This window comes from Anomaloglossus baeobatrachus, chromosome 4 (assembly GCF_048569485.1).
Source record: "Anomaloglossus baeobatrachus isolate aAnoBae1 chromosome 4, aAnoBae1.hap1, whole genome shotgun sequence".
Lineage (NCBI taxonomy): Eukaryota > Metazoa > Chordata > Amphibia > Anura > Aromobatidae > Anomaloglossus > Anomaloglossus baeobatrachus.
The window spans coordinates 697,614,732-697,640,526 of NC_134356.1; the positions used below are offsets into that span (position 1 = coordinate 697,614,732).

Here is a 25,795-nt window from a genome sequence, read left to right on the forward strand (position 1 = left end):
CCGCCTAGTGGACACACAGGATTTTAGAGACCTTATGTCTGTCGCTGTGCCCCAGTACCAGATGCCTAGTCGCCACTACTTCTCTAAGAAAGGTGTGCCCGCGCTACACCAGCATGTCGCACACAACATCACCGCTTCCTTGAGAAACTCTGTGTGTGAACGGGTGCATTTCACCACCGATACTTGGACCAGTAAGCATGGACAGGGACGTTACATGTCGCTGACTGGGCACTGGGTAACTATGGTGATAGATGGTGAAGGGTCTGCTGCACAAGTCTTGCCGTCCCCACGACTTGTGTGTCAATCCTCTGTCTGTCCAAGTTCCGCCACTGCTTCTGCATCCTCCACCTCATCTGGGTCCTCCACCTCCGCCCCAAGCCTGCCTGGTCAGGCCACCAGCGTTCTCACTGCACAGAAGGAATCACGCACCCCTCATTACTATGCTGGCAGCAGAGCGCAACGGCATCAGGCGGTCTTTAGCTTGACATGTCTTGGGAATAAGAGTCACACAGCTGAGGAGTTGTGGTCAGCTCTGCGGTCCGAGTTTAATAAATGGTTGTCTCCACTCAACCTGCAGCCTGGTAAGGCCGTGTGCGACAATGCTGCAAACCTGGGTGCGGCCCTTCGCCTGGGCAAGGTGACACACGTACCTTGTATGGCTCACGTGTTGAACCTTGTCGTGCAGTAATTTTTAACACACTATCCCGGCCTAGATGGCCTTCTGAATAGGGCACGAAAACTGTCTGCTCACTTCCGCCATTCAAGCGCCGCAGCTGAGCGACTTGCATCGCTCCAGAAGTCTTTCGGCCTGCCGGTTCATCGCCTGAAATGCGATGTGGCGACACGCTGGAATTCAACTCTCCACATGTTACAGCGACTGTGGCAGCACCGCCGAGCCCGGGTGCAATACGTCATGACGTATAGCCTGGGCCAACGAGATGCAGAGGTGGGGCAGATCACCCTGATGGAGTGGTCTCAGATTAAGGACCTATGCACCCTTCTGCACAGTTTCGACATGGCGTCGAATATGTTTAGCTCTGACAATGCCATTATCAGCATGACGATTCCAGTCATTTACATGCTGGAGCACACGCTAAACACTATTCGGAGTCAGGGGGTGGGACAACATGAAGGGGAGGAACTACAGGAGGATTCATATGCGCAAGGGACAACAACATCACCAAGGTCCAGACGTTCATCATCACCAACGCAGCAGGCATGAACCATGGGGGACAGGGATCGACAAGGACGCATAGTAGCAGGCGAAATGTTGAGCAAGGTGCAGGAGAACATGAAGAAATGGAGGACGAACTGTCCATGGACATGGAAGACTCAGCGGATGAGGGAGACCTTGGTCAAATTTCAGTTGAAAGAGGTTGGGGGGAGATGTCAGAGAAAGAAAGAACGGGTAGCACCTCTATGCCACAAACACAGCGTGGACTTGGTCCGCATGGCTGCGCAAGACACATGAGTGCCTTTTTGTTGCACTACCTCCAACATGACAGTCGTATTGTCAAAATTAGAAGTGATGATGACTACTGGATTGCCACACTATTAGATCCCCGGTACAAGTCCAAATTTTGTGACCTAATTCCAGCCATAGAAAGGGACGCACGTATGCAGGAGTATCAGCAGAAGCTGTTACTCGATCTTAGCTCGGCTTTTCCACCAAACAACCGTGCAGGTGCAGGGAGTGAATCTCCCAGGAGTATCTCCAAATGAACATCGATGCCATGACTTTGCAAATGGATCCTTGCTCATTTTGGGCTTCAAATCTAGAAAAATGGCCAGAGCTCTCCAGTTACGCCTTGGAGATTTTGTCTTGTCCAGCTGCCAGCGTTGTCTCTGAACGTGTCTTCAGTGCTGCTGGGTGTGTGCTGACAGATAAGCGCACGCGTCTGTCCAGTGACAATGTGGACAGACTAACGTTCATCAAGATGAACAAGTCATGGATCCACAAGGAATTTACTACCCCTGTGTCATCCTGGGGAGAGTAAATGCTTGTGGATTTGGAATGTGCTTGATGCAAATCAAAACATCCTGTTTGCAACTAGGGCACAAGTGCTGCCACTGAAGGGGTGGGTGTGTGTGGGGCACAATTTTTGGAAAAAAGGGAGACTCCGCTTGGAGTAACCCTTTCTTGCTGTGTTTTTAAAAGAAGCCAAGATGAACAGAGCTGGGATCAGGAAAGACTTTGCTACCTACCCCGGTGTCATCCTGGGGACGGATAAGAATGGCGTATTTTTGAATGTGCTTGATGCAAATCTAGCTGTGAAGTGTACAACTGGGGCACAACTGCTGCCACTGAAGGGGTGGGTGTGTGTGTGGCCCAATTTTTGGAAAAAAGGGAGACTCCGCTTGGAGTCACCTTGCGGTGTTTTACATGATTTTAGAAGGGCATGCCATGCCTATATCTGTGTGTCCTCCTCTTTTTCCTTGTCCAGCTGTTTTGTTTTCGCATGAGTATATGTCCTTGTCACTTTCCCATGTGTTTGAGTTGTTTGTCACCTTTTGGACACCTTTGAGGGTGTTTTCTAGGTGTTTTTCTGTGTTTGTGATTGCCTGCCATTGTTTCCTATGCAGTTCGAGTTCGGTTCGTCGAACGTTCGACGAGCCGAACTCGAACGGGACCCCCGTTCGGCGAACCGGCCTCGAGCCGAACCGGGACCGGTTCGCTCATCTCTAGTCACGAATTCCATGAGCTCAACGACATCTCGTTAGCGATGTCGTTGTGTGTAAAGCCCCCTAAAATGTGTTGTCAGACATGAAGATCGCTGCTCACCAGTGGAAACATCTCACAGGAAGGAGCTGGAGCAGATTTTCTTGAGGAACGGGTAAAGATCCCAAGGACAAGATGTGGAAAGTCCATAGAGAATTATCCAAAGCGACTTTCAGTTGTAATTGCTGTAAAATGAGGCTCTACAAAGTACTGACTTTAGGGGGGTGAATAGTTAAGGGTTTATATATAAGTTGTTTCTTCGAACCTTCCCTTCACTAATATATTGGTGAATAGTTATGCACATTGAAGTTTTCATTTATTTTGTCCTTTTTATTGTTTTTGTCACAATATAAAGAAAAACAAATGTCGACAGTTGTAGAAATAGTCCTTACATGAACTGATGCAAACCCTTAAAAGAACTAGTGAAATTCTAGGTGGTGAGGTAGCAAAACATGAAAAATGCCAAAGAGGGTGAATACTTTTGCAAGGCACTGTAAGTACACACAGAGAATGGAAATGCATCTCCAGCCTTCAGGATTATTAGTATAGTTCTAAAATATGACAAGTAAAGCATTTGTAAGAAACATTAGAAGGGTGATCCGAAGTCCAAAGTAATTTTTATTCTAAATCCCTATCTATTTAATTCCATAATCTAAACTATTTTCTCATATTCTTTAATTAAAAAATATCCCTCCCCTTCCCTATCTGCATTAACGAACTGGTTTTCTATTTTGTTTTTTACTTCCTGTTTGATGAATTTTTTGAGAATCCAAGTGCATGCTAAGATACTCAAACAAAGCGTCATCAGCGAGCAGAAGCTGCCTGCTCCATCCCTGAAATGAAGCATCATCAGTGACTTTCATTTCATTGGTTGGGCTTGACCCGGTGTGCTCTGCACTATGTGATGTGCACAATGACAGCGCGCTCTGTGTTATTGATTAAGACCAGTTGTAATAAGTTGGCAACAGAGAGCGCGCTGCCATTATGTGCATTGCACAGGCACCAGCTCAGCCCCTGGAATGGAGGTCACCGACAACACTTAATTTCAGGGAGGCAGCAGTTACCACAGCCTCTACCCTCTGATGACCAGTATTTGAGTATCCCAGCATGCACTGGGTGTCACAATGTGACTACAGATTTCACACCAAGAACAAGGGGGCTCCCAGTGAATGGGCAACACAGCGAGAACACGATAGTAATCGCACTGCAGGGGAGGTGAGGACCACCAGCGAGCGACACAGCACAAGGGGTACACCAGGGAAACAACACACAGGTTGGCCCTGGTGCTAGTGAGAGGGCAGTGGAGTCATCCCTTAACACTCATCAGAGGCTGATCTTTGCAATCCATATTATCACTAGATGGGTCCTTCTCCCCGTATGCCAATCACATGCCTAGGCACTCGTTGGCCCTGATCTTCACCCTGATTAATGAAGGACAGGGAGATGTGTGCCGTCCCAGCAGCGGATCGAACCACTGGGGTCCGTGGGCAATGTCCGTTCGTGACTCGAGGGTCTCCGGACCCGGGGGCTCGGGGCCACATTCTAAAGTGAAAGGGGATATTTACAGGGGGATGATAGTTTGTGACGCCACCCGTGCAGTAATCAGGAGTACCGCCGCTGCCGTTGTTGGGAATACCTGGGGTGATGGAATGGGGCAGCCAGGTGTTATTACCTTCCACGGGTAGGAGCAGGCCCCGAGACTCTGGGAGGTTAATACTGGGTGCCGTGATGGGGAGATCACTCCTGCAGTGCTCCCTGGTGATCTGTGACCTGCCTCCTGGCACAGAGTTTAGATTTACTGAAGTGGCACAGTAGTTTGGAACTTGCCGGGCCCCGCTCCCTACTGTGGCTAAGTATGGGAGACTGCTCTCAGGGCTCACGCTTGGGATCTTGTGGGCTACGTATATGGAAGTCCCTATCCCCCTCGTTGCACTTTTGCCCTGATTCTGGAGCTAGTGGGAACAGTCCATAAAAGGTGCCACTCTCCGCAGTTTAATTGCCGGGTTGCCTGAAGCTTCTCCCCGACCTAGGGTCTGTGTACCCCATCGTGCCTTCGGTCCCGGATCGGTGAAAGGACGAGTTTGACGATCGTCCTCTTGACAGGTCACAGGCACCTAGCCTCAATCCCCTGCGACCGAGGGTCCGACTCCTCTAGGTCCAGACACCGCCTGCAACCCACACAGCTACTTTTCGGAGCCACCGCTCCCTGCTTCCTCCCTTCATTTCACTTCCCTTCACTTCACTCCACTTCACTTCAGTGACACTCTCCTGACCCTCCCTTCCTGACCCCTAGGTGGGCGACCCTATTCTGCTCAAGCCGCCCACTTGTGTGCCTGGTGGGTGTGGTGCAGGGTGTTCATAGGATTTGATTTGCTGTTGGAGGCAGCACTGCATGATAGGAACCCAGAACCATGAGGTTCTGCACTTAAAGAAAAGAGCGTACAGTACCCTGTGACGACCTGATAGTCCAGGGGCATCATAGATGCTGGGCTTCCTCCTACAATAAGACAAACGGGTGGGAAATGACACAACAAAAACACTCCTTGGTTGCTTCAGTAGGAAACTTTGCAGCTGCAATAGTAATAACATCACAGCTATGCAGCGAGTAACATGGTCAGCATAGGAAAAAGCGAAAGCCAACATAGGAAGGAGTGATGCGCGGATATTTATATCAGAAGGGCGTGGCTGCAGCTGAGGTTACAACTACCCACTACATCACTTCAGGATAGGAATTAACCTTAACCTCTTTAGTAAAGGAAATACAGTAGAATCCAGGACTTTTCAGCTTTAGGCTTTTGGATATTATCGACCATTTCATTCTTACCTGAATACAAAATCCGCTTGGTCAATGTCAGCACCACACCAGCTGCTCCGCAAGATGCCGCCGTTACCGACCACCGCACAACTTCTGATGGGTTTAGTAAATGGTGACTTCTGTAAGGAAAAAAGAGGAAAAAGCACTGAGAGGAGAAGAATGAAGGACCAAGAGAGAGACAGAGTGAGAAAGAGAGAAAAGGAAGAGAGAAAAAGAGGGAGAAACGATGAATAACATAAGGAGGAAAAGAAAACAATAGAGAGAAAGAAAGAAGAACAAAAAATGAGAAGGGAAAGAAGAGCAAAAAAGACAATCAATGACTATTAAAATGAGATAAATGAGGAAAAATCATATAAAACACAAATTCTTATAATTATATACACTGAGTGCCTTGTAAAAGTATTCATACCCCATGAGCTTTTCCACATTTTTCTCATTACATCCACAAACGTAAATGTATTTTATTGAGATTTTCTGTGATACCCACAGAAAGTAACAAGTGTTTGTGAAGTGTAACGGAAATAATACCTGGTTTTCAAAATACTTTAAAAACTTGGAATTTGTGATGTGTATTTGTATTCAGCTCCCAAAATAAAATCCTGAGCAACCTATTGTCTATAGAAATCACCTAAACAGTAAAGTGAGTTCAACTGTGTGTAATTTCTTTTCAGTATAACTACAGCTGTTCTGTGAAGACCTCAGAGGTTTGTCTGAGAACATCAGGGATGAAACAGCATCATGAAAAACAAGGAACCCACCAGACAGATAGGGGATCAAACAACATCATGAAAACTAAGGAACCCACCAAATAGGTCAAGGATCAAACAACAGCATGAAAACTAAGGAACCCACCAGACAGGTCAGGAATCAAACAGCATCGTGAAAACCAAGGAACCTACCAAACAGGTCAGGGATCAAACAGCATCATGAAAATCAAGAAACCCACCAGATAGGTCAGGGATCAATCAGCATCATGAAAACCAAAAGGAGCCCACCAGACGGGTCAGGTATAAAGAGAAGAGTAAAGCAGGGTTAGGTTGTAAAGAAAACGTAAGCTCTAGACATCTAATGGAGCTCTATTCAATCCATCATCCAAAAATGGAAGGAGTGTTTACACATCTGCAAACCTACAAGACCAAAACATGGCGTCCACCGAAACTGACATCTGAAGAAGGAAAGCACCAATAAGAAAAGCAGCCGAGATGCCCCTGGTCACTGGAGAAATCACAGAGATCACAGCTCAAAGGGACAATCTGTCCACAGGACAACTATTGGTCATGTACTCCACAATTATGGCCTTTATGGAAGAGTAGCAAGAAAAAGACATTTCTGAAAGCAAAATATAAGAAGTGTTGTTTGTAGTTTGCAAAAACCAATGTATGGGACACAGCGAGCATATGAAAGAACAAGAAATACAAGATGCTCTGTGATGGAAAAGTAGCCCTGCAGATCACCCTGAAAAGCCCTTCATCACCATCACACATCATGGTGTCAGCATCCTGCTTTGGGGAGACTTTTCTTCAGCAGGGGCAGGGAAGCCTGTCAGAGGAGATGGGAAGATGGATGGAACTAAATACAGGACAACCCTGTCGGAAAACGTGTTAGAAGCTGCAAAAGACGTGAGACCGGGGTTTAGGTTCACCATCCAGCAGGACAACAACCCTAAACTTCCTGCAGATCTACAGAAAGCCAAGACCTTCGACATGGAAAAAGATCAAGTCACTCAACGATACAAAAGCAGCAGGTTACTCTATTATAACAGAAGCCATTTATCCCCGGAGCTCTGAAGAGCAGCACAATAATGGGGATTTGGAGGAACCGTGAAGCAGGTGGAGGGGTCCTGTAAGTCTGGGGCTTCATTTCAACAACTGGAGTTGAGAATTTGTTCCAGATTAATGGTGTCTGTAATATTCAGAAATCCAGACAAATACAACTCCATGATGTGATACCATAAGGAGACGTCTGATCAGCTCCAAATTTATTTTGTAGCCAAACAATGACAACAACCCAGCCAATGTAAGATTGAGGAGTCCTGGAGGTGATGATCTGGCCCCACAGACCCCTGATCTCACATCATCCCATCTGCTGGGATCAGGAGACGAAAGGGTCTACACAAGCCTCATACACAGAAGATCTGGAGTCAATTCTCAAAGATGTTTGGAAAAATGTCCTTCCAAGCTCCTCCATAACCTGTGCACAAGGGACAAGGCAAAATGATGGAGGTGATGAGTGGACACCAAATAATAAGAGCGAAGACAAGGGGCAGTCACTGATTACCGAGGATGGAGGCGATGGGCAGTAACCGAATACATAGGGTGGAGACAATGGGCGGTCACCGAATATTGAGGATGGAGGCGACAGATTGTCTCCAAATACTGACAGAGGTGACAGACTGTCACTGAATACTGAGGATGGCGATGACGGGCGGTCACCAAATTCTGAGAATGGACCCAACGGGTGGTCACCAAATATTGAGGAAGAAGAGGACAGGTGGTCACCAAATACTGAGAATTGAGGCAATGGGCAGTCACCAAATACTGAGGACAGAAACAATGGACAGTCTCCGAATACTGAGAATGGAGGCGCCTGGATAAGGCTGCGATTTTGTGTTTATGATGTATATTTCTGTGACATAACCTGTGGAATAAAACTGAGGAAAAAGGCCAACAGCAACTGCCTCCTGAGACCTCAGTGTGCCATAATCTGAGTACACCCTACCTTTTACTTCAGGAATACGTGATGTGATGACACTTGTTTGTCACCATAGTCATCCATCTTTCTGAAATGAACCATTATTGTATGGTTTGGCCATGATCCCAACATCTGTTGTTGGAAGGTGCAACCAGAGACCTCTACTGATATGCTCAATGGAAGAGTTACAGGACCCCAAACTCCAGCTGCAGATGCCACCCCTCTCCATTATTCTTCTGTAGCTGTGACTCGCCCAGCCCAGGGCTTTGGGACACCTGGTGTCGGGCCGGACTAGTCCGGGGGTAGTCTGTGGTAGCAGGGCCCGACTTCGTGACCCTGGCGGGGTCAACTAATATGGCAGATGTGGGGGTGGTAATTATAATTAAAGTTTGTAGAAATATTCGTGACGCCACCTGTGGATTGCGGCTATGGAGCCGCCGCTGCTGGATAGGGCCTCCGGGGCTGATGGATTAGCAGCTGGGATGGTTCTGCTCCCCACAGGTGGAGCAGTACCCCGGGGCAGCCGTTGGTGCTTATTAAAGTCTATGGTGCTTTGGAAATAGTGCAGGGCTAATCAGGACAGCGAAAAGAACCGACACAAACAATAGTCTCTTTACCTTCTTTTCTTTTACTTTTTAACAGTCCAGTCCTGGGAGACCGTCACAGGTGGTGAAGGGATCCGGTCGGCCTGGAAGTACCTGGGGTGATCTCCTTGGCCAGTTGAGTATTGAGGCCTACTCCCTGTTCTTCCTTTGCTTCTACAGGACCCTGCACTCTGGGTTTAGCAGTGGCCCTCTTGCTGATGGGACTGGTGGTAAGTCCCTTTCTTGTAAGGTAGGCTGCATAGGCCCTCTCTGATGCTTCCCTGCTGAGGTCCACACCGGGCCCTGGTGATGCAGCTGTACCCTCAGGTTGTTTTGGGGGCCAGGAGACCTACAGTCCTCCTGCCCTTCGGATTCGGCTACCAGGGAAAGGGTTTTACACCCTGGCAACCACAGACTCCGACGTCCGATGTTTTGTTGCGTGCTCTTCTGAGGCAGACAGGTTCTGACCCGTCCTCCTGTAGAGTCTTTTCTCTGTGCCTCTCTGCAGATCCTGCTTTTCTGGGCTGAGCTATCTTAGCTCCAGGCCCCAGCTCGCAAGCCTGCACTACTCAGCTCCTCTCTCCTTGAACTTCCATAACAGACTACTTAACTCCTCCCTCAGGTCAGAGCTTAAGGAACTGCTCCCTGAAACTCCAGGTTTAGAGCTCCCTCTGCTGGCCTGAGGGAGAAACGGCGTTGAATGTTGCTACTTACTGGCCAACAGACTTCCCCAGTTACCTCCAGGCTCAGCATTAACCCTTTGGAGGGGCAACACTGTTGTGGCAACCAGATCCTGGGGCGCCACAGCTGCTGTGGAAGTTATGAGGGAGGTAGATCCTCGTTTACGACCCATACATCGCTGTACCCTCAATCTATTCTGTGGTCTTGTGGCGCCCTGGACAAGCCAGGGGCCACAGAGCACAACACCCACACACCCCACAATCCCGGTCAGGCACACCGAAGTCAGACACAAAACCCTTGTTGCCTTCCTCCAGGGGCTGATGTTTACACCAGGGGTGGGCCAGGCAGTTGGCCACGCCCACCGAGGACTTCACAGTCCTGGAGGCGGGAAAAGTAAACAGTTTAGTTTTGGAGGTGAAAGTGGAAGGAGGTAAAGTGTAGTGGAGCAACTAACTGACGGCGTCCGGGTGTGTGGCCCGGGCGGTACAGCAAGGTTGGCAGACGGTGGTGACCGTCTGCAGGAGTGGCTGATTGGAGTCTACCGTAAGGACCGTGGATTGGCGGTGGCCAGGCGGTACCGGACCGGTACACAAAGAGAGGCCAGCACCATCTGGCAGGGGCTTACGGACCCCGGCAAGGCTAGGAGTCGCCGTGAATTTGCCAAATTCGTTAGTGAAAGGAACCTCCTGGGTTTCCCAACAGCCAAGTCCCGACAGAAGGCAACAGTCCAACCGAGAGAGGGAGACACCGCCACCGCCAAGGCAACCGTTTCTCAGGGCCAGAGCCTGCGGGCAAAAGGGGCTCCTCCAGCCCATATCCAAGCTGGGGAGCGGGTTACCGGTGGGAACCCATTGGAACCATCTACCGTACATAGGTGCAGGGAAAGGCAGTCACCACTAACCTGCCGGGAGAAACAACACTGCAGCCGCCTGTGGGACCCGTCCATCCAGCCGTTTGTTTTACCGAGAACTGTGTCCTCATCATTGGCTGAGTGAGTACCACCGTGCCGTGTGGCACAGCACTGCCCCCGTGACCCTGCACCTCACCAGGCCCCGTAACCTGCCTGCCATCCATCCCTACCCCATCACCGGGCCCCGGGACAACCAACCCCCTACCCACGGAGGGGAGAACTAGCAACAAAGATGCTCCCTGTCACCGCTCCCGGGATCCCCATCCAGAGCAGTGGTGGTGTCACCAATATCACCACAACCGTGGGTGGCGTCACGGACAATAATCAAAACCCCCACAATCAAAATCCCCTTTTCACTCACGGGCGAGGAACACCGCTCGAGTCCCCGGGATCCGGCCCACCGCTCGAGCCACCACTGAGCAGCAGTGGCAGCCGCAGCAGCAGCAGCGGCCAGACCCGAGCAGTGGGAGAGCGCAGCGTCCCCTCCTCCGCCCGCGACAACTTGGCGTCATGAACAGGATCCTACCGTTCTACCGACTGGTGGAAGTGCGCCTTGTGTGACCGCCGGAGGTGTCCGGCCGGAAAATTTGTGAAGCTGCCATCTTGGGCGTAAAAAATTCCTGCTCGAGCGTCTCCTCGAGTAGTGGAGGCGCGAAGGCCAAAACCCCGCCCCTGTAGAGGAGGAGCCGGAAAAAGACTAAGGGGGACGGAAACAAGATTTCTGCGCCCAACGAAGCCGCTGGAGGAGCGGCGGACGCAGCTGCGGGAGCACCCGTAGATGGGAATGGGCCTGCCCAGGTCCCGGCCGTGTTGGCGGGGGGCGTCGTGGCCCCAGGTCTCGCCCAGGTGATGCCGTTCTCTTTGCCCTATGTGCGCGGAGCTGCCTGGCTACCGCAGTACGATGGGAAACCTGATGCCTTGCAGGTTTTCCGGAAAAAACTTAGTCCGCTGCTAGAACTGTACCCCCTGACGGATAAGCAACGTGCAGCGCTAGTGCTGGGGCAGCTAACCGGCGCGGCTGAGCAAGAGGCGGAGACCTGGGCCGAGGGGGACCGGTCCTGTGTAGCCACCATATTTGAAAAGCTGCAGAGTGCATTTGAGACCCGTACCGAGGCAGAGTTGCGGATGCAGTTCTATCAATGCCGACAACGGCCCACAGATAGCATTCGGGACTATGCCCTGCGCCTGCAAACCGCACTCCGCAACCTGAAGCGGGTGGACACCATGAACAGTGTGGACAGTAACAAAATGTTAAGTGAGCAGTTTGTGCAGGGGATGAGGTCCGCAGAGGACCGCAAACAGCTTCGGCTGTGGGCTCTAGAACACCCCGACGTGGACTTTGCCGTATTAAAGGAACGGGCCATCAAAGCTCCGCAACCCCCCGCATGTGAAGCCCCTGAGCCAGCCCCGTGGCCGGTTGAGACTGCTACCGTCGTGGTGGCTCCCACCCCATCAGCCCCTCCAGTGCCTGCAGCCCCAAGCGGAACGATGGAAGAGCTCACTGCTCAAGTTCGTCGCATGGATGGGGACCTCGCTAAGATTCTCGCCGCACTCCAGCCTCCGACCAGATCCCAGGCCCCGGTGAAGATGCAGCTCGCCGACAGCCCTGAGGATGTCCCCTGGATGCAGCGGAGAAGGGCCAATGACTCACGGAACGGGCCCCCAATCTGTTACAGGTGCAGCAAACCCGGTCACTACTCCCGACGGTGTCCGCTAAACGAGCAACCCCTGGAGCCACGGGCCAATCCTCAGGAGTAGAACCCCATGGCCCCTCAGACTGGCAGGACCTCTACATCGGGGCCCGGCCTATCATCCCCGTGGCTGTGGACGGCATACCGGTGATGGCTCTCCTGGACACTGGATCACAGGTAACCACTATACCATACACACTGTATCAACGGTATTGGGGAAAAGATGAGCTGGCTCCCCCAGACGCCAGTATAACACTGATTGCTGCTGATGGACTCCCATTGACCCAAGTGGGATACAAACAAGTGGCCATGACTGTGGTGTGAGCTGAACTGCAACACCAGGGTATGATTGTGATAATGAATGAACCCAGTGATCATAACCCGAAGGTAGTGCTAGGGACCAACGTGATGGAGCACTGTATGAGTGACATGCTGACCCTACTGCAGCAGCTGGCCGCCACGGCGGTGGGGAGCCGACAGAGAGCTGTACAGCGTGAGATCCGAGCCTTGATGTACCGCCAACATGTGAACTCGACAGGAGGAGAGATTGGTGGGGTGAGAGTGATGGATGTTGCCCCTTTGATTGTGCCTCCCAGGAGCGAGATGATGATTTGGTGTAGGGCAGTGGTAGGACCCCTGGGGCGTGACTACCCCGCCATGATAGAGCCCATGCCCTCTGAACACTGGCCCACAGTAATGGCTGCCCGAGGGGTGGTAGATGTAAAGAAGGGGAGAGTGCCCGTGAGGGTGCTGAACAGCGGGGAGGAAGAAGTCAGGCTTCCCCGGTACGCTACTCTTGCCAAGTTGTTCACCTTGGATCCCCATACCATCCACGAGGCCAGTCCCCCAACCTCACCACCTACTGCCAGCACTCACCCATCCCAAGGGGAGCTAGATGAGTGGTGTCGACAGCTACACGTAGGCACTGACGATACCCCTACACATCACAAAGAAGGGGTATACCGGGTGGTATGGGAGTATGAGCGGGTTTTTAGCAAACATCCCCTAGACTTTGGGCAGATTAAAGGGGTCCAACACCATATCCCCGCCGGTGAGCACCCCCCTATCAAAGAGAGGTACAGGCCTATTCCCCCTGCACACTACCAATGTGCCAAGGACATGTTGAGGAACATGAAGGAGGCAGGGGTTATTAGGGACACTGTAGTCCCTGGGCCGCCCCGTTGGTACTGGTTAAGAAGAAGGATGGCCCCATGCGGATGTGTGTGGATTACCGAAAAATTAACCAGATAACACATAAGGACGCTTACCCTCTGCCCCGTATTGAGGAATCTCTGGCTGCGCTGAGAACCTCTAATTACTTTTCCACCCTTGACCTCACCAGTGGGTACTGGCAGGTTGCTGATGCACCAGAAGAGCGCGAGAAGACTGCATTTGCTACCCCTATGGGACTCTGCGAGTTTAATAGCATGCCGTTTGGGCTGTGCAATGCCCCTGGAACCTTCCAATGGCTGATGGAATGCTGTCTGGGGCATCTAAACTTTGAAACCGTCCTGCTGTACCTGGATGATGTGATTGTGTACTCCCACCTGGAGCACCTAGCTGAGGTGTTTGCGTCCGTTGCCAAATATGGGATGAAGTTGAAGCCCTCAAAGTGTCATCTGCTAAAACCCAGAGTGCAGTACCTAGGGCATGTGGTCGGTGCAGAAGGTGTCGCCCCTGATCCTGAGAAAATCACTGCCATTCAGGACTGGCCGAGGCCGACCACGGTGAAGGAGGTGAGGCAGTTCCTGAGCCTGGTGGGGTATTACCGTCGCTTCATCAAGGGGTACACGAAGATGGCTGCCCCCATGCAAGACCTCCTTGTGGGACAGACCAAAGGTGGTAGGCCCCTAGGAGCCCCATTGGTGTGGGAAGAAAGGCATGAGGAATCCTTCCGTCAGCTGAGAGCAGCCCTGACCGGAGAAGAAATCCTAGCATATCCTGATTACAACCACCCCTTCATCCTTTACACCGATGCCAGCAATGTAGGCTTAGGGGCAGTCCTATCCCAGGTCCAGGACGGAAAAGAAAAAGTGATTGCTTATGCTAGCCGAAAGCTCCGACTGACGGAGAGGAACCCTGAGAACTATAGCTCTTTCAAGCTTGAACTCCTGGCGCTGGTGTGGGCTATCACCGAGCGGTTTCACCATTATCTGGCAGCAGCTAAGTTTACCGCTTTCACGGATAATAACCCGCTGACCCACCTGGACACCGCCAAGCTGGGCGCGTTGGAACAGTGGTGGGTGGCTAGGCTAGCCAACTACGATTTCACCATCAAGTACAGGGCTGGCCGTGCCAACGTTAATGCCGATGCACTCTCTCGGATGCCCCACTTGTTGGAAGAAGGGCCTGAGGATGACGACCTCGAAGAGATTGAGCTGCCCGCATTTCATCAGCCACCGACTGAGAAGGTGCATGTCTATCAACAACGGGTAAACCTGGACCCGCTGCCCAGCCAGGAGTGGCAAGAAGCTCAGGACCAGGCACCCGCTGTTCGCTTAGTCAAGATCTTGGTGGAACAAGGCGCTGCTGGAATAGACCCTGCCGCCCCAGCTGAAGCCCAACGCCTGTGGCTAGAACGGACCCAGCTGTATCTACACCAGGGGAAGTTGTACCGTGAGCTGATTAACCCGAAGACTCATGAGAAAATCCGCCAGTTGGTAATTCCCCAAGCTAACGTGCCCACCGTCCTACAAGCATACCATGATGGTGCCGGACACTTCAGATGGAAGAAACTGGAAATGCTGCTGAGAGAGCGGTTCTATTGGAGCGGGATGCGGGAGTCTGTAGAGGCCTGGTGCCGAGAGTGTGGCCCTTGCACGCTGTGAAGAAAGGACAAGGCCAGCCAGAAGGCGCCCCTACACCCATCATTACACATCAACCACTGGAGCTGGTCGCTCTGGACCATGTAAAGCTCACCCCCAGCCGAAGTGGGTACACCTACGCTCTAACCATAGTAGACCACTATTCAAGGTTCATGGTGGTTGTCCCAGTCAAAGACCTAACTGGCCGTACCGCCGCTAGAGCGTTCCAGGCTTATTTCTGTTGACCACATGGATACCCTGAGAAGGTGCTTACTGACCAAGGCCCGGCCTTTGAAGCGGAAGTGTTCCATGAGTTTTGTCAGTTCTACGGCTGCAAGAAGATCCGGACCACGCCTTACCATGCCCAAACCAGCGGCATGTGTGAGAAGATGAACCACTTGGTCCTGGGCCTCCTCAAGACATTGCCGCTAGAAGAATGGAACCTGTGGCCGGAGAATCTACCTGACTTGGTCGATATGTACAACAATATCCCTTCCAGCTCAACGAAGTGCACCCCAGCATACCTGATGAGGGCTCGCCCCGGCCGGCTGCCGGTGGACCTTGAAAGGGGATTGGAAGCCCCAGAAGCACTGCCTTCGACAGCTGAATGGGACACCCGGCGGAGGGTGCAGTACCGACAGATTCAGGAATATGTTGAGAAGAACTTGAGTCGGAGTCAGGAACAACAGGAGCAGCTCTGCAACCAGAAGGCGTCTGCTAGCCCTTTCCAGCCTGGAGATGTAGTGCTGAAGCGGAAGAGGAGGACCCACAAACTGGATGATCAATGGGAGCAAACCCCATATGTCATACAGCCCACAGGATGGGAAGATGGGAAGGCCTACCAGATCAGTCGAGACCAAGGGGGCACTTTGGCAACGGTTTCCCGGGACCATCTAAAGAGGTGCCCACCAGCATTGAGGGCAGCGGCTGAAGTTCCAATTCCTAAACCGACGGAGAAGGCAAAAGAGGTAATCCACACCGTGATGGGTGACTTCCCAGCGGACTGGCCTACACAGAATGGCGCGGTGATTCTTCCAGTGATACTGTTCCCACAACCCGTGGATGAGGAAGTGATGGAAGTGGTCGACCACGAGCCAGTGCCCAGGGATGAACCTGTACCCAGCTCCCCTATGCCTCCGCCTGCCCCACACGATATCAGGGAAGAGGAACTGATTGCTCCCTCTGCCCCACTGCCTGTCCCCACTGACACAGGACCCCGGAGGTCCACTCGTCCCAACCTAGGTAGACCCCCACTTAGGTACAGGGAAACTACTCTTTAAAAGGAAAAATTGTGTGTGTGTTAAAAGTACTGTTTGAAAATGAAAAAGAATGAATAATTGATGAAAAGTTACCTGATTGTCAACGTGATTTGCACCGGTCGTTGCCGGCAACTGGTCCCCGTTGGGACCCCCTTTACAATTATGCATAAGGAACTCCTTATGGACAAGCCTGCGAACTAGCAGGGCAACCACAAACTTGTGGCATGTAAATAATAATGTTGTTGTGGCTTCTACCGTTACCGCCTCCGGAGAGGCAGATTGGAGGAATGGCCCGCAGTGGAGCAGGCTGGGCCCCAGCCACCACCGGAACCGGTGGCAATCCTCTGGGGGTTTCAGGGGTTCCCCATGGACGTGGGTCTCCTGCAAAGGACAGAACCCGCTCGGGCAACTTGTGCAGGACTGGGGTCAAGGGGTGCTGCCTGTTTGCTTAGGGGCAGCATCAGGGCAGGGTTGCTTGGGTGGGATTGAGCGGAAGCCGTAACCGTTTCGCAACGTTTAAGTAAGAGTACCTCCCGATGTGGGAAGATGTTATTAGAATTGTAATCTGTGTTTTACCGTTTTTCTATATTTTCCAGTTTGTGAAAATAAAACCGGTGATGGACGGGCAGCCCGCGGACGGTCTGCATTTAACTAAGGGGAAATGTGGCGCCCTGGACAAGCCAGGGGCCACAGAGCACAACACCCACACACCCCACACTCCCGGTCAGGCACACCGAAGTCAGACACAAAACCCTTGTTGCCTTCCTCCAGGGGCTGATGTTCACACCAGGGGGTGGGCCAGGCTATTGGCCCCGCCCACCAAGGAGTTCACAGTCCTGGAGGCAGGAAAAGTAAACAGTTTACTTTTGGAGGTGAAAGTGGAAGGAGGTGAAGTGTAGTGGAGCAACTAACTGACGGTGTCCGGGTGTGTGACCCGGGCGGTACAGCAAGGTTGGCAGACGGTGGTGACCGTCTGCAGGAGTGACTGATTGGAGTCTACCGTAAGGACCGTGGACGGGCGGTGGCCCGGCGGTACCGGACCGGTACGCAAAGAGAGGCCAGCACCATCTGGCAGGGGCTTACGGACCCCGGCAAGGCTAGGAGTCGCCGTGAATTTGCAGAATTCGTTAGTGAAGGGAACCTCCTGGGTTTCCCAACAGCCAAGTCCCGACAGAAGGCAACAGTCCAACCGAGAGAGGGAGACACCGCCACCGCCAAGGCAACCGTTTCTCAGGGCCAGAGCCTGCGGGCAAAAGGGGCTCCTCCAGCCCATATCCAAGCTGGGGAGCGGGTTACCGGTGGGAACCCATTGGAACCATCTACCGTACATAGGTGCAGGGAAAGGCAGTCACCACCAACCTGCTGGGAGAAACAACACCGCAGCCGCCTGTGGGACCCGTCCATCCAGCCGTTTGTTTTACCGAGAACTGTGTCCTCATCATTGGCTGAGTGAGTACCACCGTGCCGTGCGGCACAGCGCTGCCCCCACGACCCTGCACCTCACCAGGCCCCGTAACCCGCCTGTTATCCATCCCTACCCCATCACCGGGCCTCGGGACAACCAACCCCCTACCCACAGAGGGGAGAACTAACAACAAAGATGCTCCCTGTCACCGCTCCCGGGATCCCCGTCCAGAGCAGCGGTGATGTCACCAATATCACCACAACCGTGGGCGGCGTCACGGACAATAATCAAAACCCCCACAATCAAAATCCCCTTTTCACTCACGGGCGAGGAACGCCGCTCGAGTCCCCGGGATCTGGCCCACCGCTCGAGCCACCACCGAGCAGCAGCAGCCACAGCAGCAGCGGCCGGACCCGAGCAGTGGGAGAGCGCAGCGTCCCCTCCTCCGCCCGCGACAGTCTCATTCTTCAGATGTTTATGTTGTGGTAGGAATTTGGAAGATCACAATCACAGAGGTCAGAAATGTGAGGTCACTGATCGGGTTCCTGCCAGCACTGCCCGGTGCCAACCCTGCGCCAACCACTTATCCCAGCATCGCTGCTCATACACGTGGGGTATCTCCCCTTACCACTCATTCTCCTTGGTCCTTTTTATATATATGTTTTTGCTATATTTTTTGATATATTCTATACTATTATAAATAAAATGTTTTATACATTTATAACTGTGAAGTGTATAGGTGTCTTTTTTACTGGGCAAATTTAAAGGCTCTTCTGCCTTGGTTTATTGTTAATTTGAGTTGTTGCCTTAACACCTTTTTATGTGGCTCCTTTATGTTTATGTTTCATACACGGACTGTGCAGAATAAATATGAGACGATGACATCACATTACCTCTGGAAACAGCCTGTACAGGCTCTCCGTGACATTTTGTTTTCTCTTTTGTGCATCAAACTGAATAATGTGTCCAACCGGACTGTTCTCCTGCGTCACCATCAGTGTATGGGAGGCGTTACAGCACACCCGAAACTGCGACCTGTGAGGGATAGAGAGCAGAGGACAAGAGCAAAATATCATATCTGTACTCAGCATCGAAGGTAATGTCCTTATGTTGTTTTATAATACATTTAAAATTGTATATAATGATCAGGAGGAATTAAGAGGAAAGCGGTAAACTGGGGCCCGTAAGCTGACCCTCAAACTAGGGGGCACTGGGCTATCCCTATTCTCTAAGATACCCCTAATGGTTGGGATGTCTGAGTCACCTTCAGGGCCCTTCTCCTGTCCAACCCTGATTGTATATCCCCCTCCCCTCCCCCAGGAGTGGCCGAACAGGAGTGTGATTTACCCCACAGAAATAGACAAAGAGGGGACACTAAAACTCTGTCACACAGCACGCACAAAGAGGTATAAGACAATAAGATTAGGAGGAAAAGAAAAGCAGGGTGGAAACAACAAGACGACGGGTAACTGCACAAGAACACTAAGCACAAAGCAACTCGTTCTCCATCAAGTCTGGGATACCACAACTTACAGACAAACACAGAATTAACTATAGTTGGCATAGGTAGATTTCCGCCAACCTAAAAGTGAGAGGACCAAAAGTGATTGGCTTTCTTACATCATGTGATCAAATAAGCCTAATGAGCAGGCTAAACTGTCTATGAATGAGCAGACAGCAGGTTGATGCTGTGTCTACCTGAATTGATCAGAAACACCAGAGAAACTATCGAACAGAATGTAAGACTCTGCAAGGGGAACAGGGAATGACACCGCCATGCCAGTCAGCGAGTTCTGTGCAAAACTCTGTGAGACAATATCCCTCCTTCTAAGAAGGGGGCCCTGGATCCTCAGGATCAGGTCTCTCTAAATATAGGCAATGAAATGCCCTAAACAGAAGTTCTACATAGATATCTGAGGCTGGTACCCAAGTCTTCTCCTCAGGACCATGACCTAGCCAATAAAAGAGGTAATGTAAAGATTGGTGAAAAAAAACAAGAATCAATGATCATAGATACCTGAAAGTCCAATGACCCATCTACTGAGACCAGAGGTGGAGGTACTGGACGAGGGGCCCCCGAACCCACAAATCTTTTTAACAGGGATTTGTGAAGCACATTATGAATCTTGTAGGAAGCCGGTAATGTCAGGTGAAAAGTCAGTGGATTATTGACAGCCGGGATTCTGAATGGAACAATATACCGAGGTCCTAACTTAAGAGAAGGCACGTAAAGCTTAATGTTTCTAGTAGATACTCACACCAGATCACCCACACACAGGTCCGGACCAGGCACACTTCTACAGTCACCCACACACAGGTCCGGACCAGGCACACGTCTACAGTCACCCACACACAGGTCCAGACCAGGTACACGTCTATAGTCACCCACACACAGATCCAGACCAAGCACACGTCTATAGTCACCCACACACAGGTCCGGACCAGGCACACGTCTATAGTCACCCACACACAGATCCAGACCAGGCACACGTCAATAGTCACCCACACACAGGTCCAGACCAGGCACACGTCTATAGTCACCCACACACAGGTCAGATCCAGGCACACGTCTATAGTCACCCACACACAGATCCAGACCAGGCACACGTCTATAGTCACCCACACACAGGTCCGGACCAGGCACACGTCTAAAGTCACCCACACACAGGTCCGGACCAGGTACACGTCTACAGTCAGCCACACACAGGTCCGGACCAGGCACACGTCTACAGTCAGCCACACACAGGTCCGGACCAGGCACACGTCTACAGTCACCCACACACAGGTCCGGACCAGGCACAAGTCTACAGTCACCCACACACAGGTCCGGACCAGGCACACGTCTACAGTCCCCCACACACATGTCCGGACCAGGCACACGTCAATAGTCACCCACACACAGGTCCGGACCAGGCACACGTCAATAGTCACCCACACACAGGTCCGGACCAGGCACACGTCTATAGTCACCCACACATAGGTCCGGACAAGGCACATGTCTAGTCACTCGCACACAGGTCCGGACAAGGCACACGTCTACAGTCAGCCACACACAGGTCCGGACCAGGTACACGTCTACAGTCAGCCACACACAGGTCCGGACCAGGCACACGTCTACAGTCAGCCACACACAGGTCCGGACCAGGCACACGTCTATAGTCACCCACACACAGGTCCGGACCAGGCACACATCTACAGTCAGCCACACACAGGTCCGGACCAGGTGTGTCGCCCTGGGCAAGCCAGGGGACACAGGTCACAACACCACCACACCCCACACTCCAGGTAGGCACATCAAAGCTAACCAGAAATCCTTGTTGCCTTCCTCCAGGAGTCTGATGATGCACACCAGGGGGTGGGCCAGGCGCTTGGCTCCGCCCACCGAGGAGCTCACAACTCTGGAGGCAGAAAGAAACCAGGCAGTGAGCTCAGGGAGGAGCAAGTGTGAGGAGCTAAAGTGGAGGAGTTAAGAAAGTGAAAGTGAAAGTAGTAAAGGAGGAAAGCAAGTGAAGTGACAGAAGAGGAAGAAAGCCTGAAGGGTCCAGCTTTGTGTAGGGCCAGAACAGCAAGGTCAGCAATGGCGGTGACTGTCTGGAGGGGGACCGTTTGGAAGTTCCTGGAAGGATCCCGTTGGCTGTGTGCCCGGTGGTCTGGAGCAGTGTTCCGAAGGACAGTCAGCACCAGGGCAGGGGCCTCTCGGACCCCGGCAAGGCTAGGAGTCGCCAGATTTGCCAAATCCGTCAGTGACGGGGACGCAGATCCCCCAGCAACCAAGTCCCGATTGAAGGCAACAGCCCAACCTGAACCGGGGAGACACCGCCACCGCCAGGGCACCAGTTTCCCCAGGGCCAGCGCCTGCGGGCAAAGTGTAGAGCTCCTCCAGCCCAGATTGCAGTCGGGGAGCGGGTAACCGGAGGGAATCCACCGCTACCACAAGTCAAACAAAGGTGCAAGGAAGAGGGACATCACCGTCACCTACCGGGAGTGCAGGTGCAGCCGTCTGTGGGACCGTCCTACCAGCCGTTTGGTTTACCGTACAAACTGTGTCCACGTCTCAGGCTGAGTGAGTACCACAGTGCCGCAAGGCACAGCGCTGCCCCCGCGTCCCTGCGCCCACCAGGCCCTACACTTTACATCTCTTCACTGGGCCCCGGGATCACCAACCCCTACCCACGGGGGGGCAACACAACACCTGGCTGCTCCGCATCACCATCCCCGGGACCCCCACACTGAGCAGCGGTGGTGCAATCACCACAACCGTGGGTGGCGTCACGAACTATAACAATCCCCACACCCAACAAACACCCCCTTTCACTCATGGGTGAGGAGTGTCGCTCGAGAAACCCCGGGATCCGGCCCACAGCTCGAGCCACCAGGAGCAGCTGCCGGACCCGAGCAGAAGGGGTGAGCGCGGTGTGCTGACACCCTCCTCCCCGCCCGCGACACAGGCACACGTCTACAGTCACCCACACACATGTCCGGACCAGGCACACGTCAATAGTCACCCACACACAGGTCCGGACCAGGCACACGTCAATAGTCACCCACACACAGGTCCGGACCAGGCACACGTCTATAGTCACCCACACATAGGTCCGGACAAGGCACACGTCTAGTCACTCGCACACAGGTCCGGACAAGGCACACGTCTACAGTCAGCCACACACAGGTCCGGACCAGGCACACGTCTACAGTCAGCCACACACAGGTCCGGACCAGGCACACTTCTACAGTCACCCACACACATGTCCGGACCAGGCACACGTCAATAGTCACCCACACACAGGTCTGGACCAGGCACACGTCAATAGTCACCCACACACAGGTCCGGACCAGGCACACGTCTATAGTCACCCACACACAAGTCCGGACCAGGCACACGTCAATAGTCACCCACACACAGGTCCGGACCAGGCACACGTCTATAGTCACCCACACAAAGGTCAAGACCAGGCACACATCTATAGTCACCCACACACAGGTCCGGACCAGGCACACGTCTATAGTCACCCACACACAGGTCCGGACCAGGCACACGTCTACAGTCACCCACACACTGGTCCGGACCAGGCACACGTCTACAGTCACCCACACACAGGTCCGGACCAAGCACACGTCTATAGTCACCCACACACAGGTCCGGACAAGACACACGTCTACAGTCACCCACACACAGGTCCGGACCAGGCACACGTGTATAGTCACCCACACACTGGTCCGGACCAAGCACACGTCTACAGTAACCCACACACAGGTCCGGACCAGGCACACGTCTGCAGTCACCCACACACAGGTCCGGACCAGGCACACGTCTACAGTCACCCACACACAGGTCTGGACCAGGCACGCGTCTACAGTAACCCACACACAGGTATGGACCAGGCACGCGTCTACAGTAACCCACACACAGGTCTGGACCAGGCACACGTCTACAGTCAGCCACACACAGGTCCGGACCAGGCACACGTCTATAGCCATTCATACACAGGTCCGGACCAGGCACACGTCTATAGTCACCCACACAGAAGTCCGGACAAGGCACACGTCTACAGTCAGCCACACACAAATCCGGACAAGGCACACGTCTACAGTCAGCCACACACAGGTCTGGACCAGGCACACGTCTACAGTCACCCACACACAGGTCCGGACCAGGCACACGTCTACAGTCAGCCACACACAGGTCCGGACCAGGCACACGTCTACAGTCACCCACGCACAGGTCCGGACCAGGCACACGTCTACAGTCACCCACACACAGGTCCGGACCAGGCACATGTCTATAGTCACCCACACACAGGTCCGGACCAGGCACACGTCTACAGTCAGCCACACACAGGTCCGGACCAGGCACACGTCTACAGTCACCCACACACAGGTCCGGACCAGGCACACGTCTACAGTCACCCACACACAGGTCCGGACCAGGCACACGTCTACAGTCAGCCACACACAGGTCCGGACCAGGCACACGTCTACAGTCACCCACACACAGGTCCGGACCAGGCACACGTCTACAGTCAGCCACACACAGGTCCGGACCAGGCACACGTCTACAGTCAGCCACACACAGGTCCGGACCAGGCACACATCTACAGTCAGCCACACACAGGTCCGGACCAGGCACACGTCTATAGTCACCCACACACAGGTCCGGACCAGGCACACGTCTACAGTCAGCCACACACAGGTCCGGACCAGGCACACGTCTACAGTCACCCACACACAGGTCCGGACCAGGCACACGTCTACAGTCAGCCACACACAGGTCCGGACCAGGCACACGTCTATATTCACCCACACACAGGTCCGGACCAGGCACACGTCTACAGTCACCCACACACAGGTCCGGACCAGGCACACGTCTACAGTCAGCCGCACGCTTATACTTACAACCAATGTCACACAAATGCACAAAATGACAACATCTGCGAGGTGTATGTTCTCCCTGTGTTTGTGGGGGTCACCTTTGGTTTCCTCCCACACTCCAAACACATACAGATAAGGAATTTAGATTGTGAGCCCCAAAAGGGACCGTTTTCATGATTTATGTAAAGCGCTGTGGAACTAATAGCGTTATATAAGTGAATAAATATATTTTTTATTATACCCTTCTCCCATATAGGCGACAATGCTGAGACCAATTAGTTCTCTCCAGCAACCCCTGATGAGCGCCTGTCCTGAAAAGTACAGAACTGAGGATGACACCCTTAAGCACAAATAATAGGAGATACCTGTCACGCTTCCTCTGTGCAGAGCATCTTGCACACTAGGAGATGCTCTGCTGGGTTTTCCTCGGCTTCTCAGCTCGCAGGTTGATCGATTGCTCAAGTGTCTAATCTTTCTGGTAATTGCTCTGCTTCTTTACTGAGCATGCTCCCACAGAACCTTACCAGTTGTACATTCTGGTTCTGTTATTGTGCTGTTGGCCTATGTTTCTCCTAGTGTTCTGATCTTTTTTTTCTTTACCTGGGACTGTTATTTGATTCTTCTCTGCCTGCTCACTACTCCTGTCCCGACCTCCGGGCTTTAGACCTCGGACCGTTACCTGACCGTGACTCAGTTTACTCCCTAGATCTATACGTGCAATTCTTCTGACCCCTGGATTGTGACCTGACTATGCCTCTGTGTACTCCCTGTGTCCTTACTTGTCCTCATGTTACCAGACCCCAGCTTTCCTGACTACTCTTCTGTTTCTACAACCCGTAAATAGTGACTGCATTACAATATGCCAAAGGATTCATGGTGCCTTTTCTTATAGCAAATTGAGCGAGAAGTTTATCAAAAAAAAGCAACGCAAAAAACTGTTCCAAATTTTGATTCATGCATTCAGTTTGTCCATTACACTGAGGATGAAATGCAGACAAATGAGAAAGTTTAATACCTAACCAGAAGCAGAAAGCCTCTAAAAGTTAAGATTAGGAGGAAAACAAGAGCAGGGTGGAAACAACAAAATGATGGGTAACTCCACAACTACACCAAGCACAAAGCAAATCTGTTTCCAGCAAGTTTGGGAATCCACAACTCACAGCCCAACACGGCACAAACTATAGTTGTCATATTATCTAAAAATGAGAGGAGCAGAAGTGATTGGCTTCTCTGTGATCAAAAAAGCCTAACGAGCAGGCAAGCAGGGGTTAACTCCTACTACCCTGACTATGAATGAGCAGACAGCGGGTCAATGGTGAGTCCGCCTCAGATAATCAGAAACACCACAAAAACCATCGGACGGAGTGTAAAACTCTGCCATATGAACAGAGCCTGATGCCACCATGACAGTCAGCGAGCTTTCTGAAAACTCCACGTGATAATAGAGAACAGTATTATAGTAGTTATATTCTTGTACATAGAGGGCAGTGTTATAGTAGTTATATTCCTGTACATAGGGGCAGTATTATAGTAGTTATATTCTTGTACATAGGGGCAGTATTATAGTAGTTATATTCTTGTACATAGGGGCAGTATTATAGTAGTTATATTCTTGTACATAGGGGCAGTATTATAGTAGTTATATTCTTGTATATAGGGGCAGTATTATAGTAGTTATATTCTTGTACATAGGGGCAGTATTATAGTAGTTATATTCTTGTACATAGGGGCAGTATTATAGTAGTTATATTCTTGTACATAGAGGGCAGTATTATAGTAGTTATATTCTTGTACATAGGGGGCAGTATTATAGTAGTTATATTCTTGTATATAGGAGCAGTATTATAGTAGTTATATTCTTGTATAT

At 52.0% G+C, this 25,795-nt stretch overlaps 1 protein-coding gene across 1 annotated transcript in view; it reads right to left on the reverse strand.

Annotated features, from left to right (window-relative positions):
• LOC142303039 (alpha-2,8-sialyltransferase 8F-like) overlaps positions 1 to 25,795 on the reverse strand; it is a 294,952-nt gene that overhangs the window by 22,109 nt on the left and 247,048 nt on the right. The window contains exons 4-5 of the mRNA XM_075344138.1: positions 18,453 to 18,594; positions 5,544 to 5,653 (exon numbers count right to left, since the gene is read on the reverse strand). Of these exons, the coding sequence (XP_075200253.1) occupies positions 5,544 to 5,653; positions 18,453 to 18,594 (252 nt within the window). The remainder of the gene's footprint in view (positions 1 to 5,543; positions 5,654 to 18,452; positions 18,595 to 25,795) is intronic.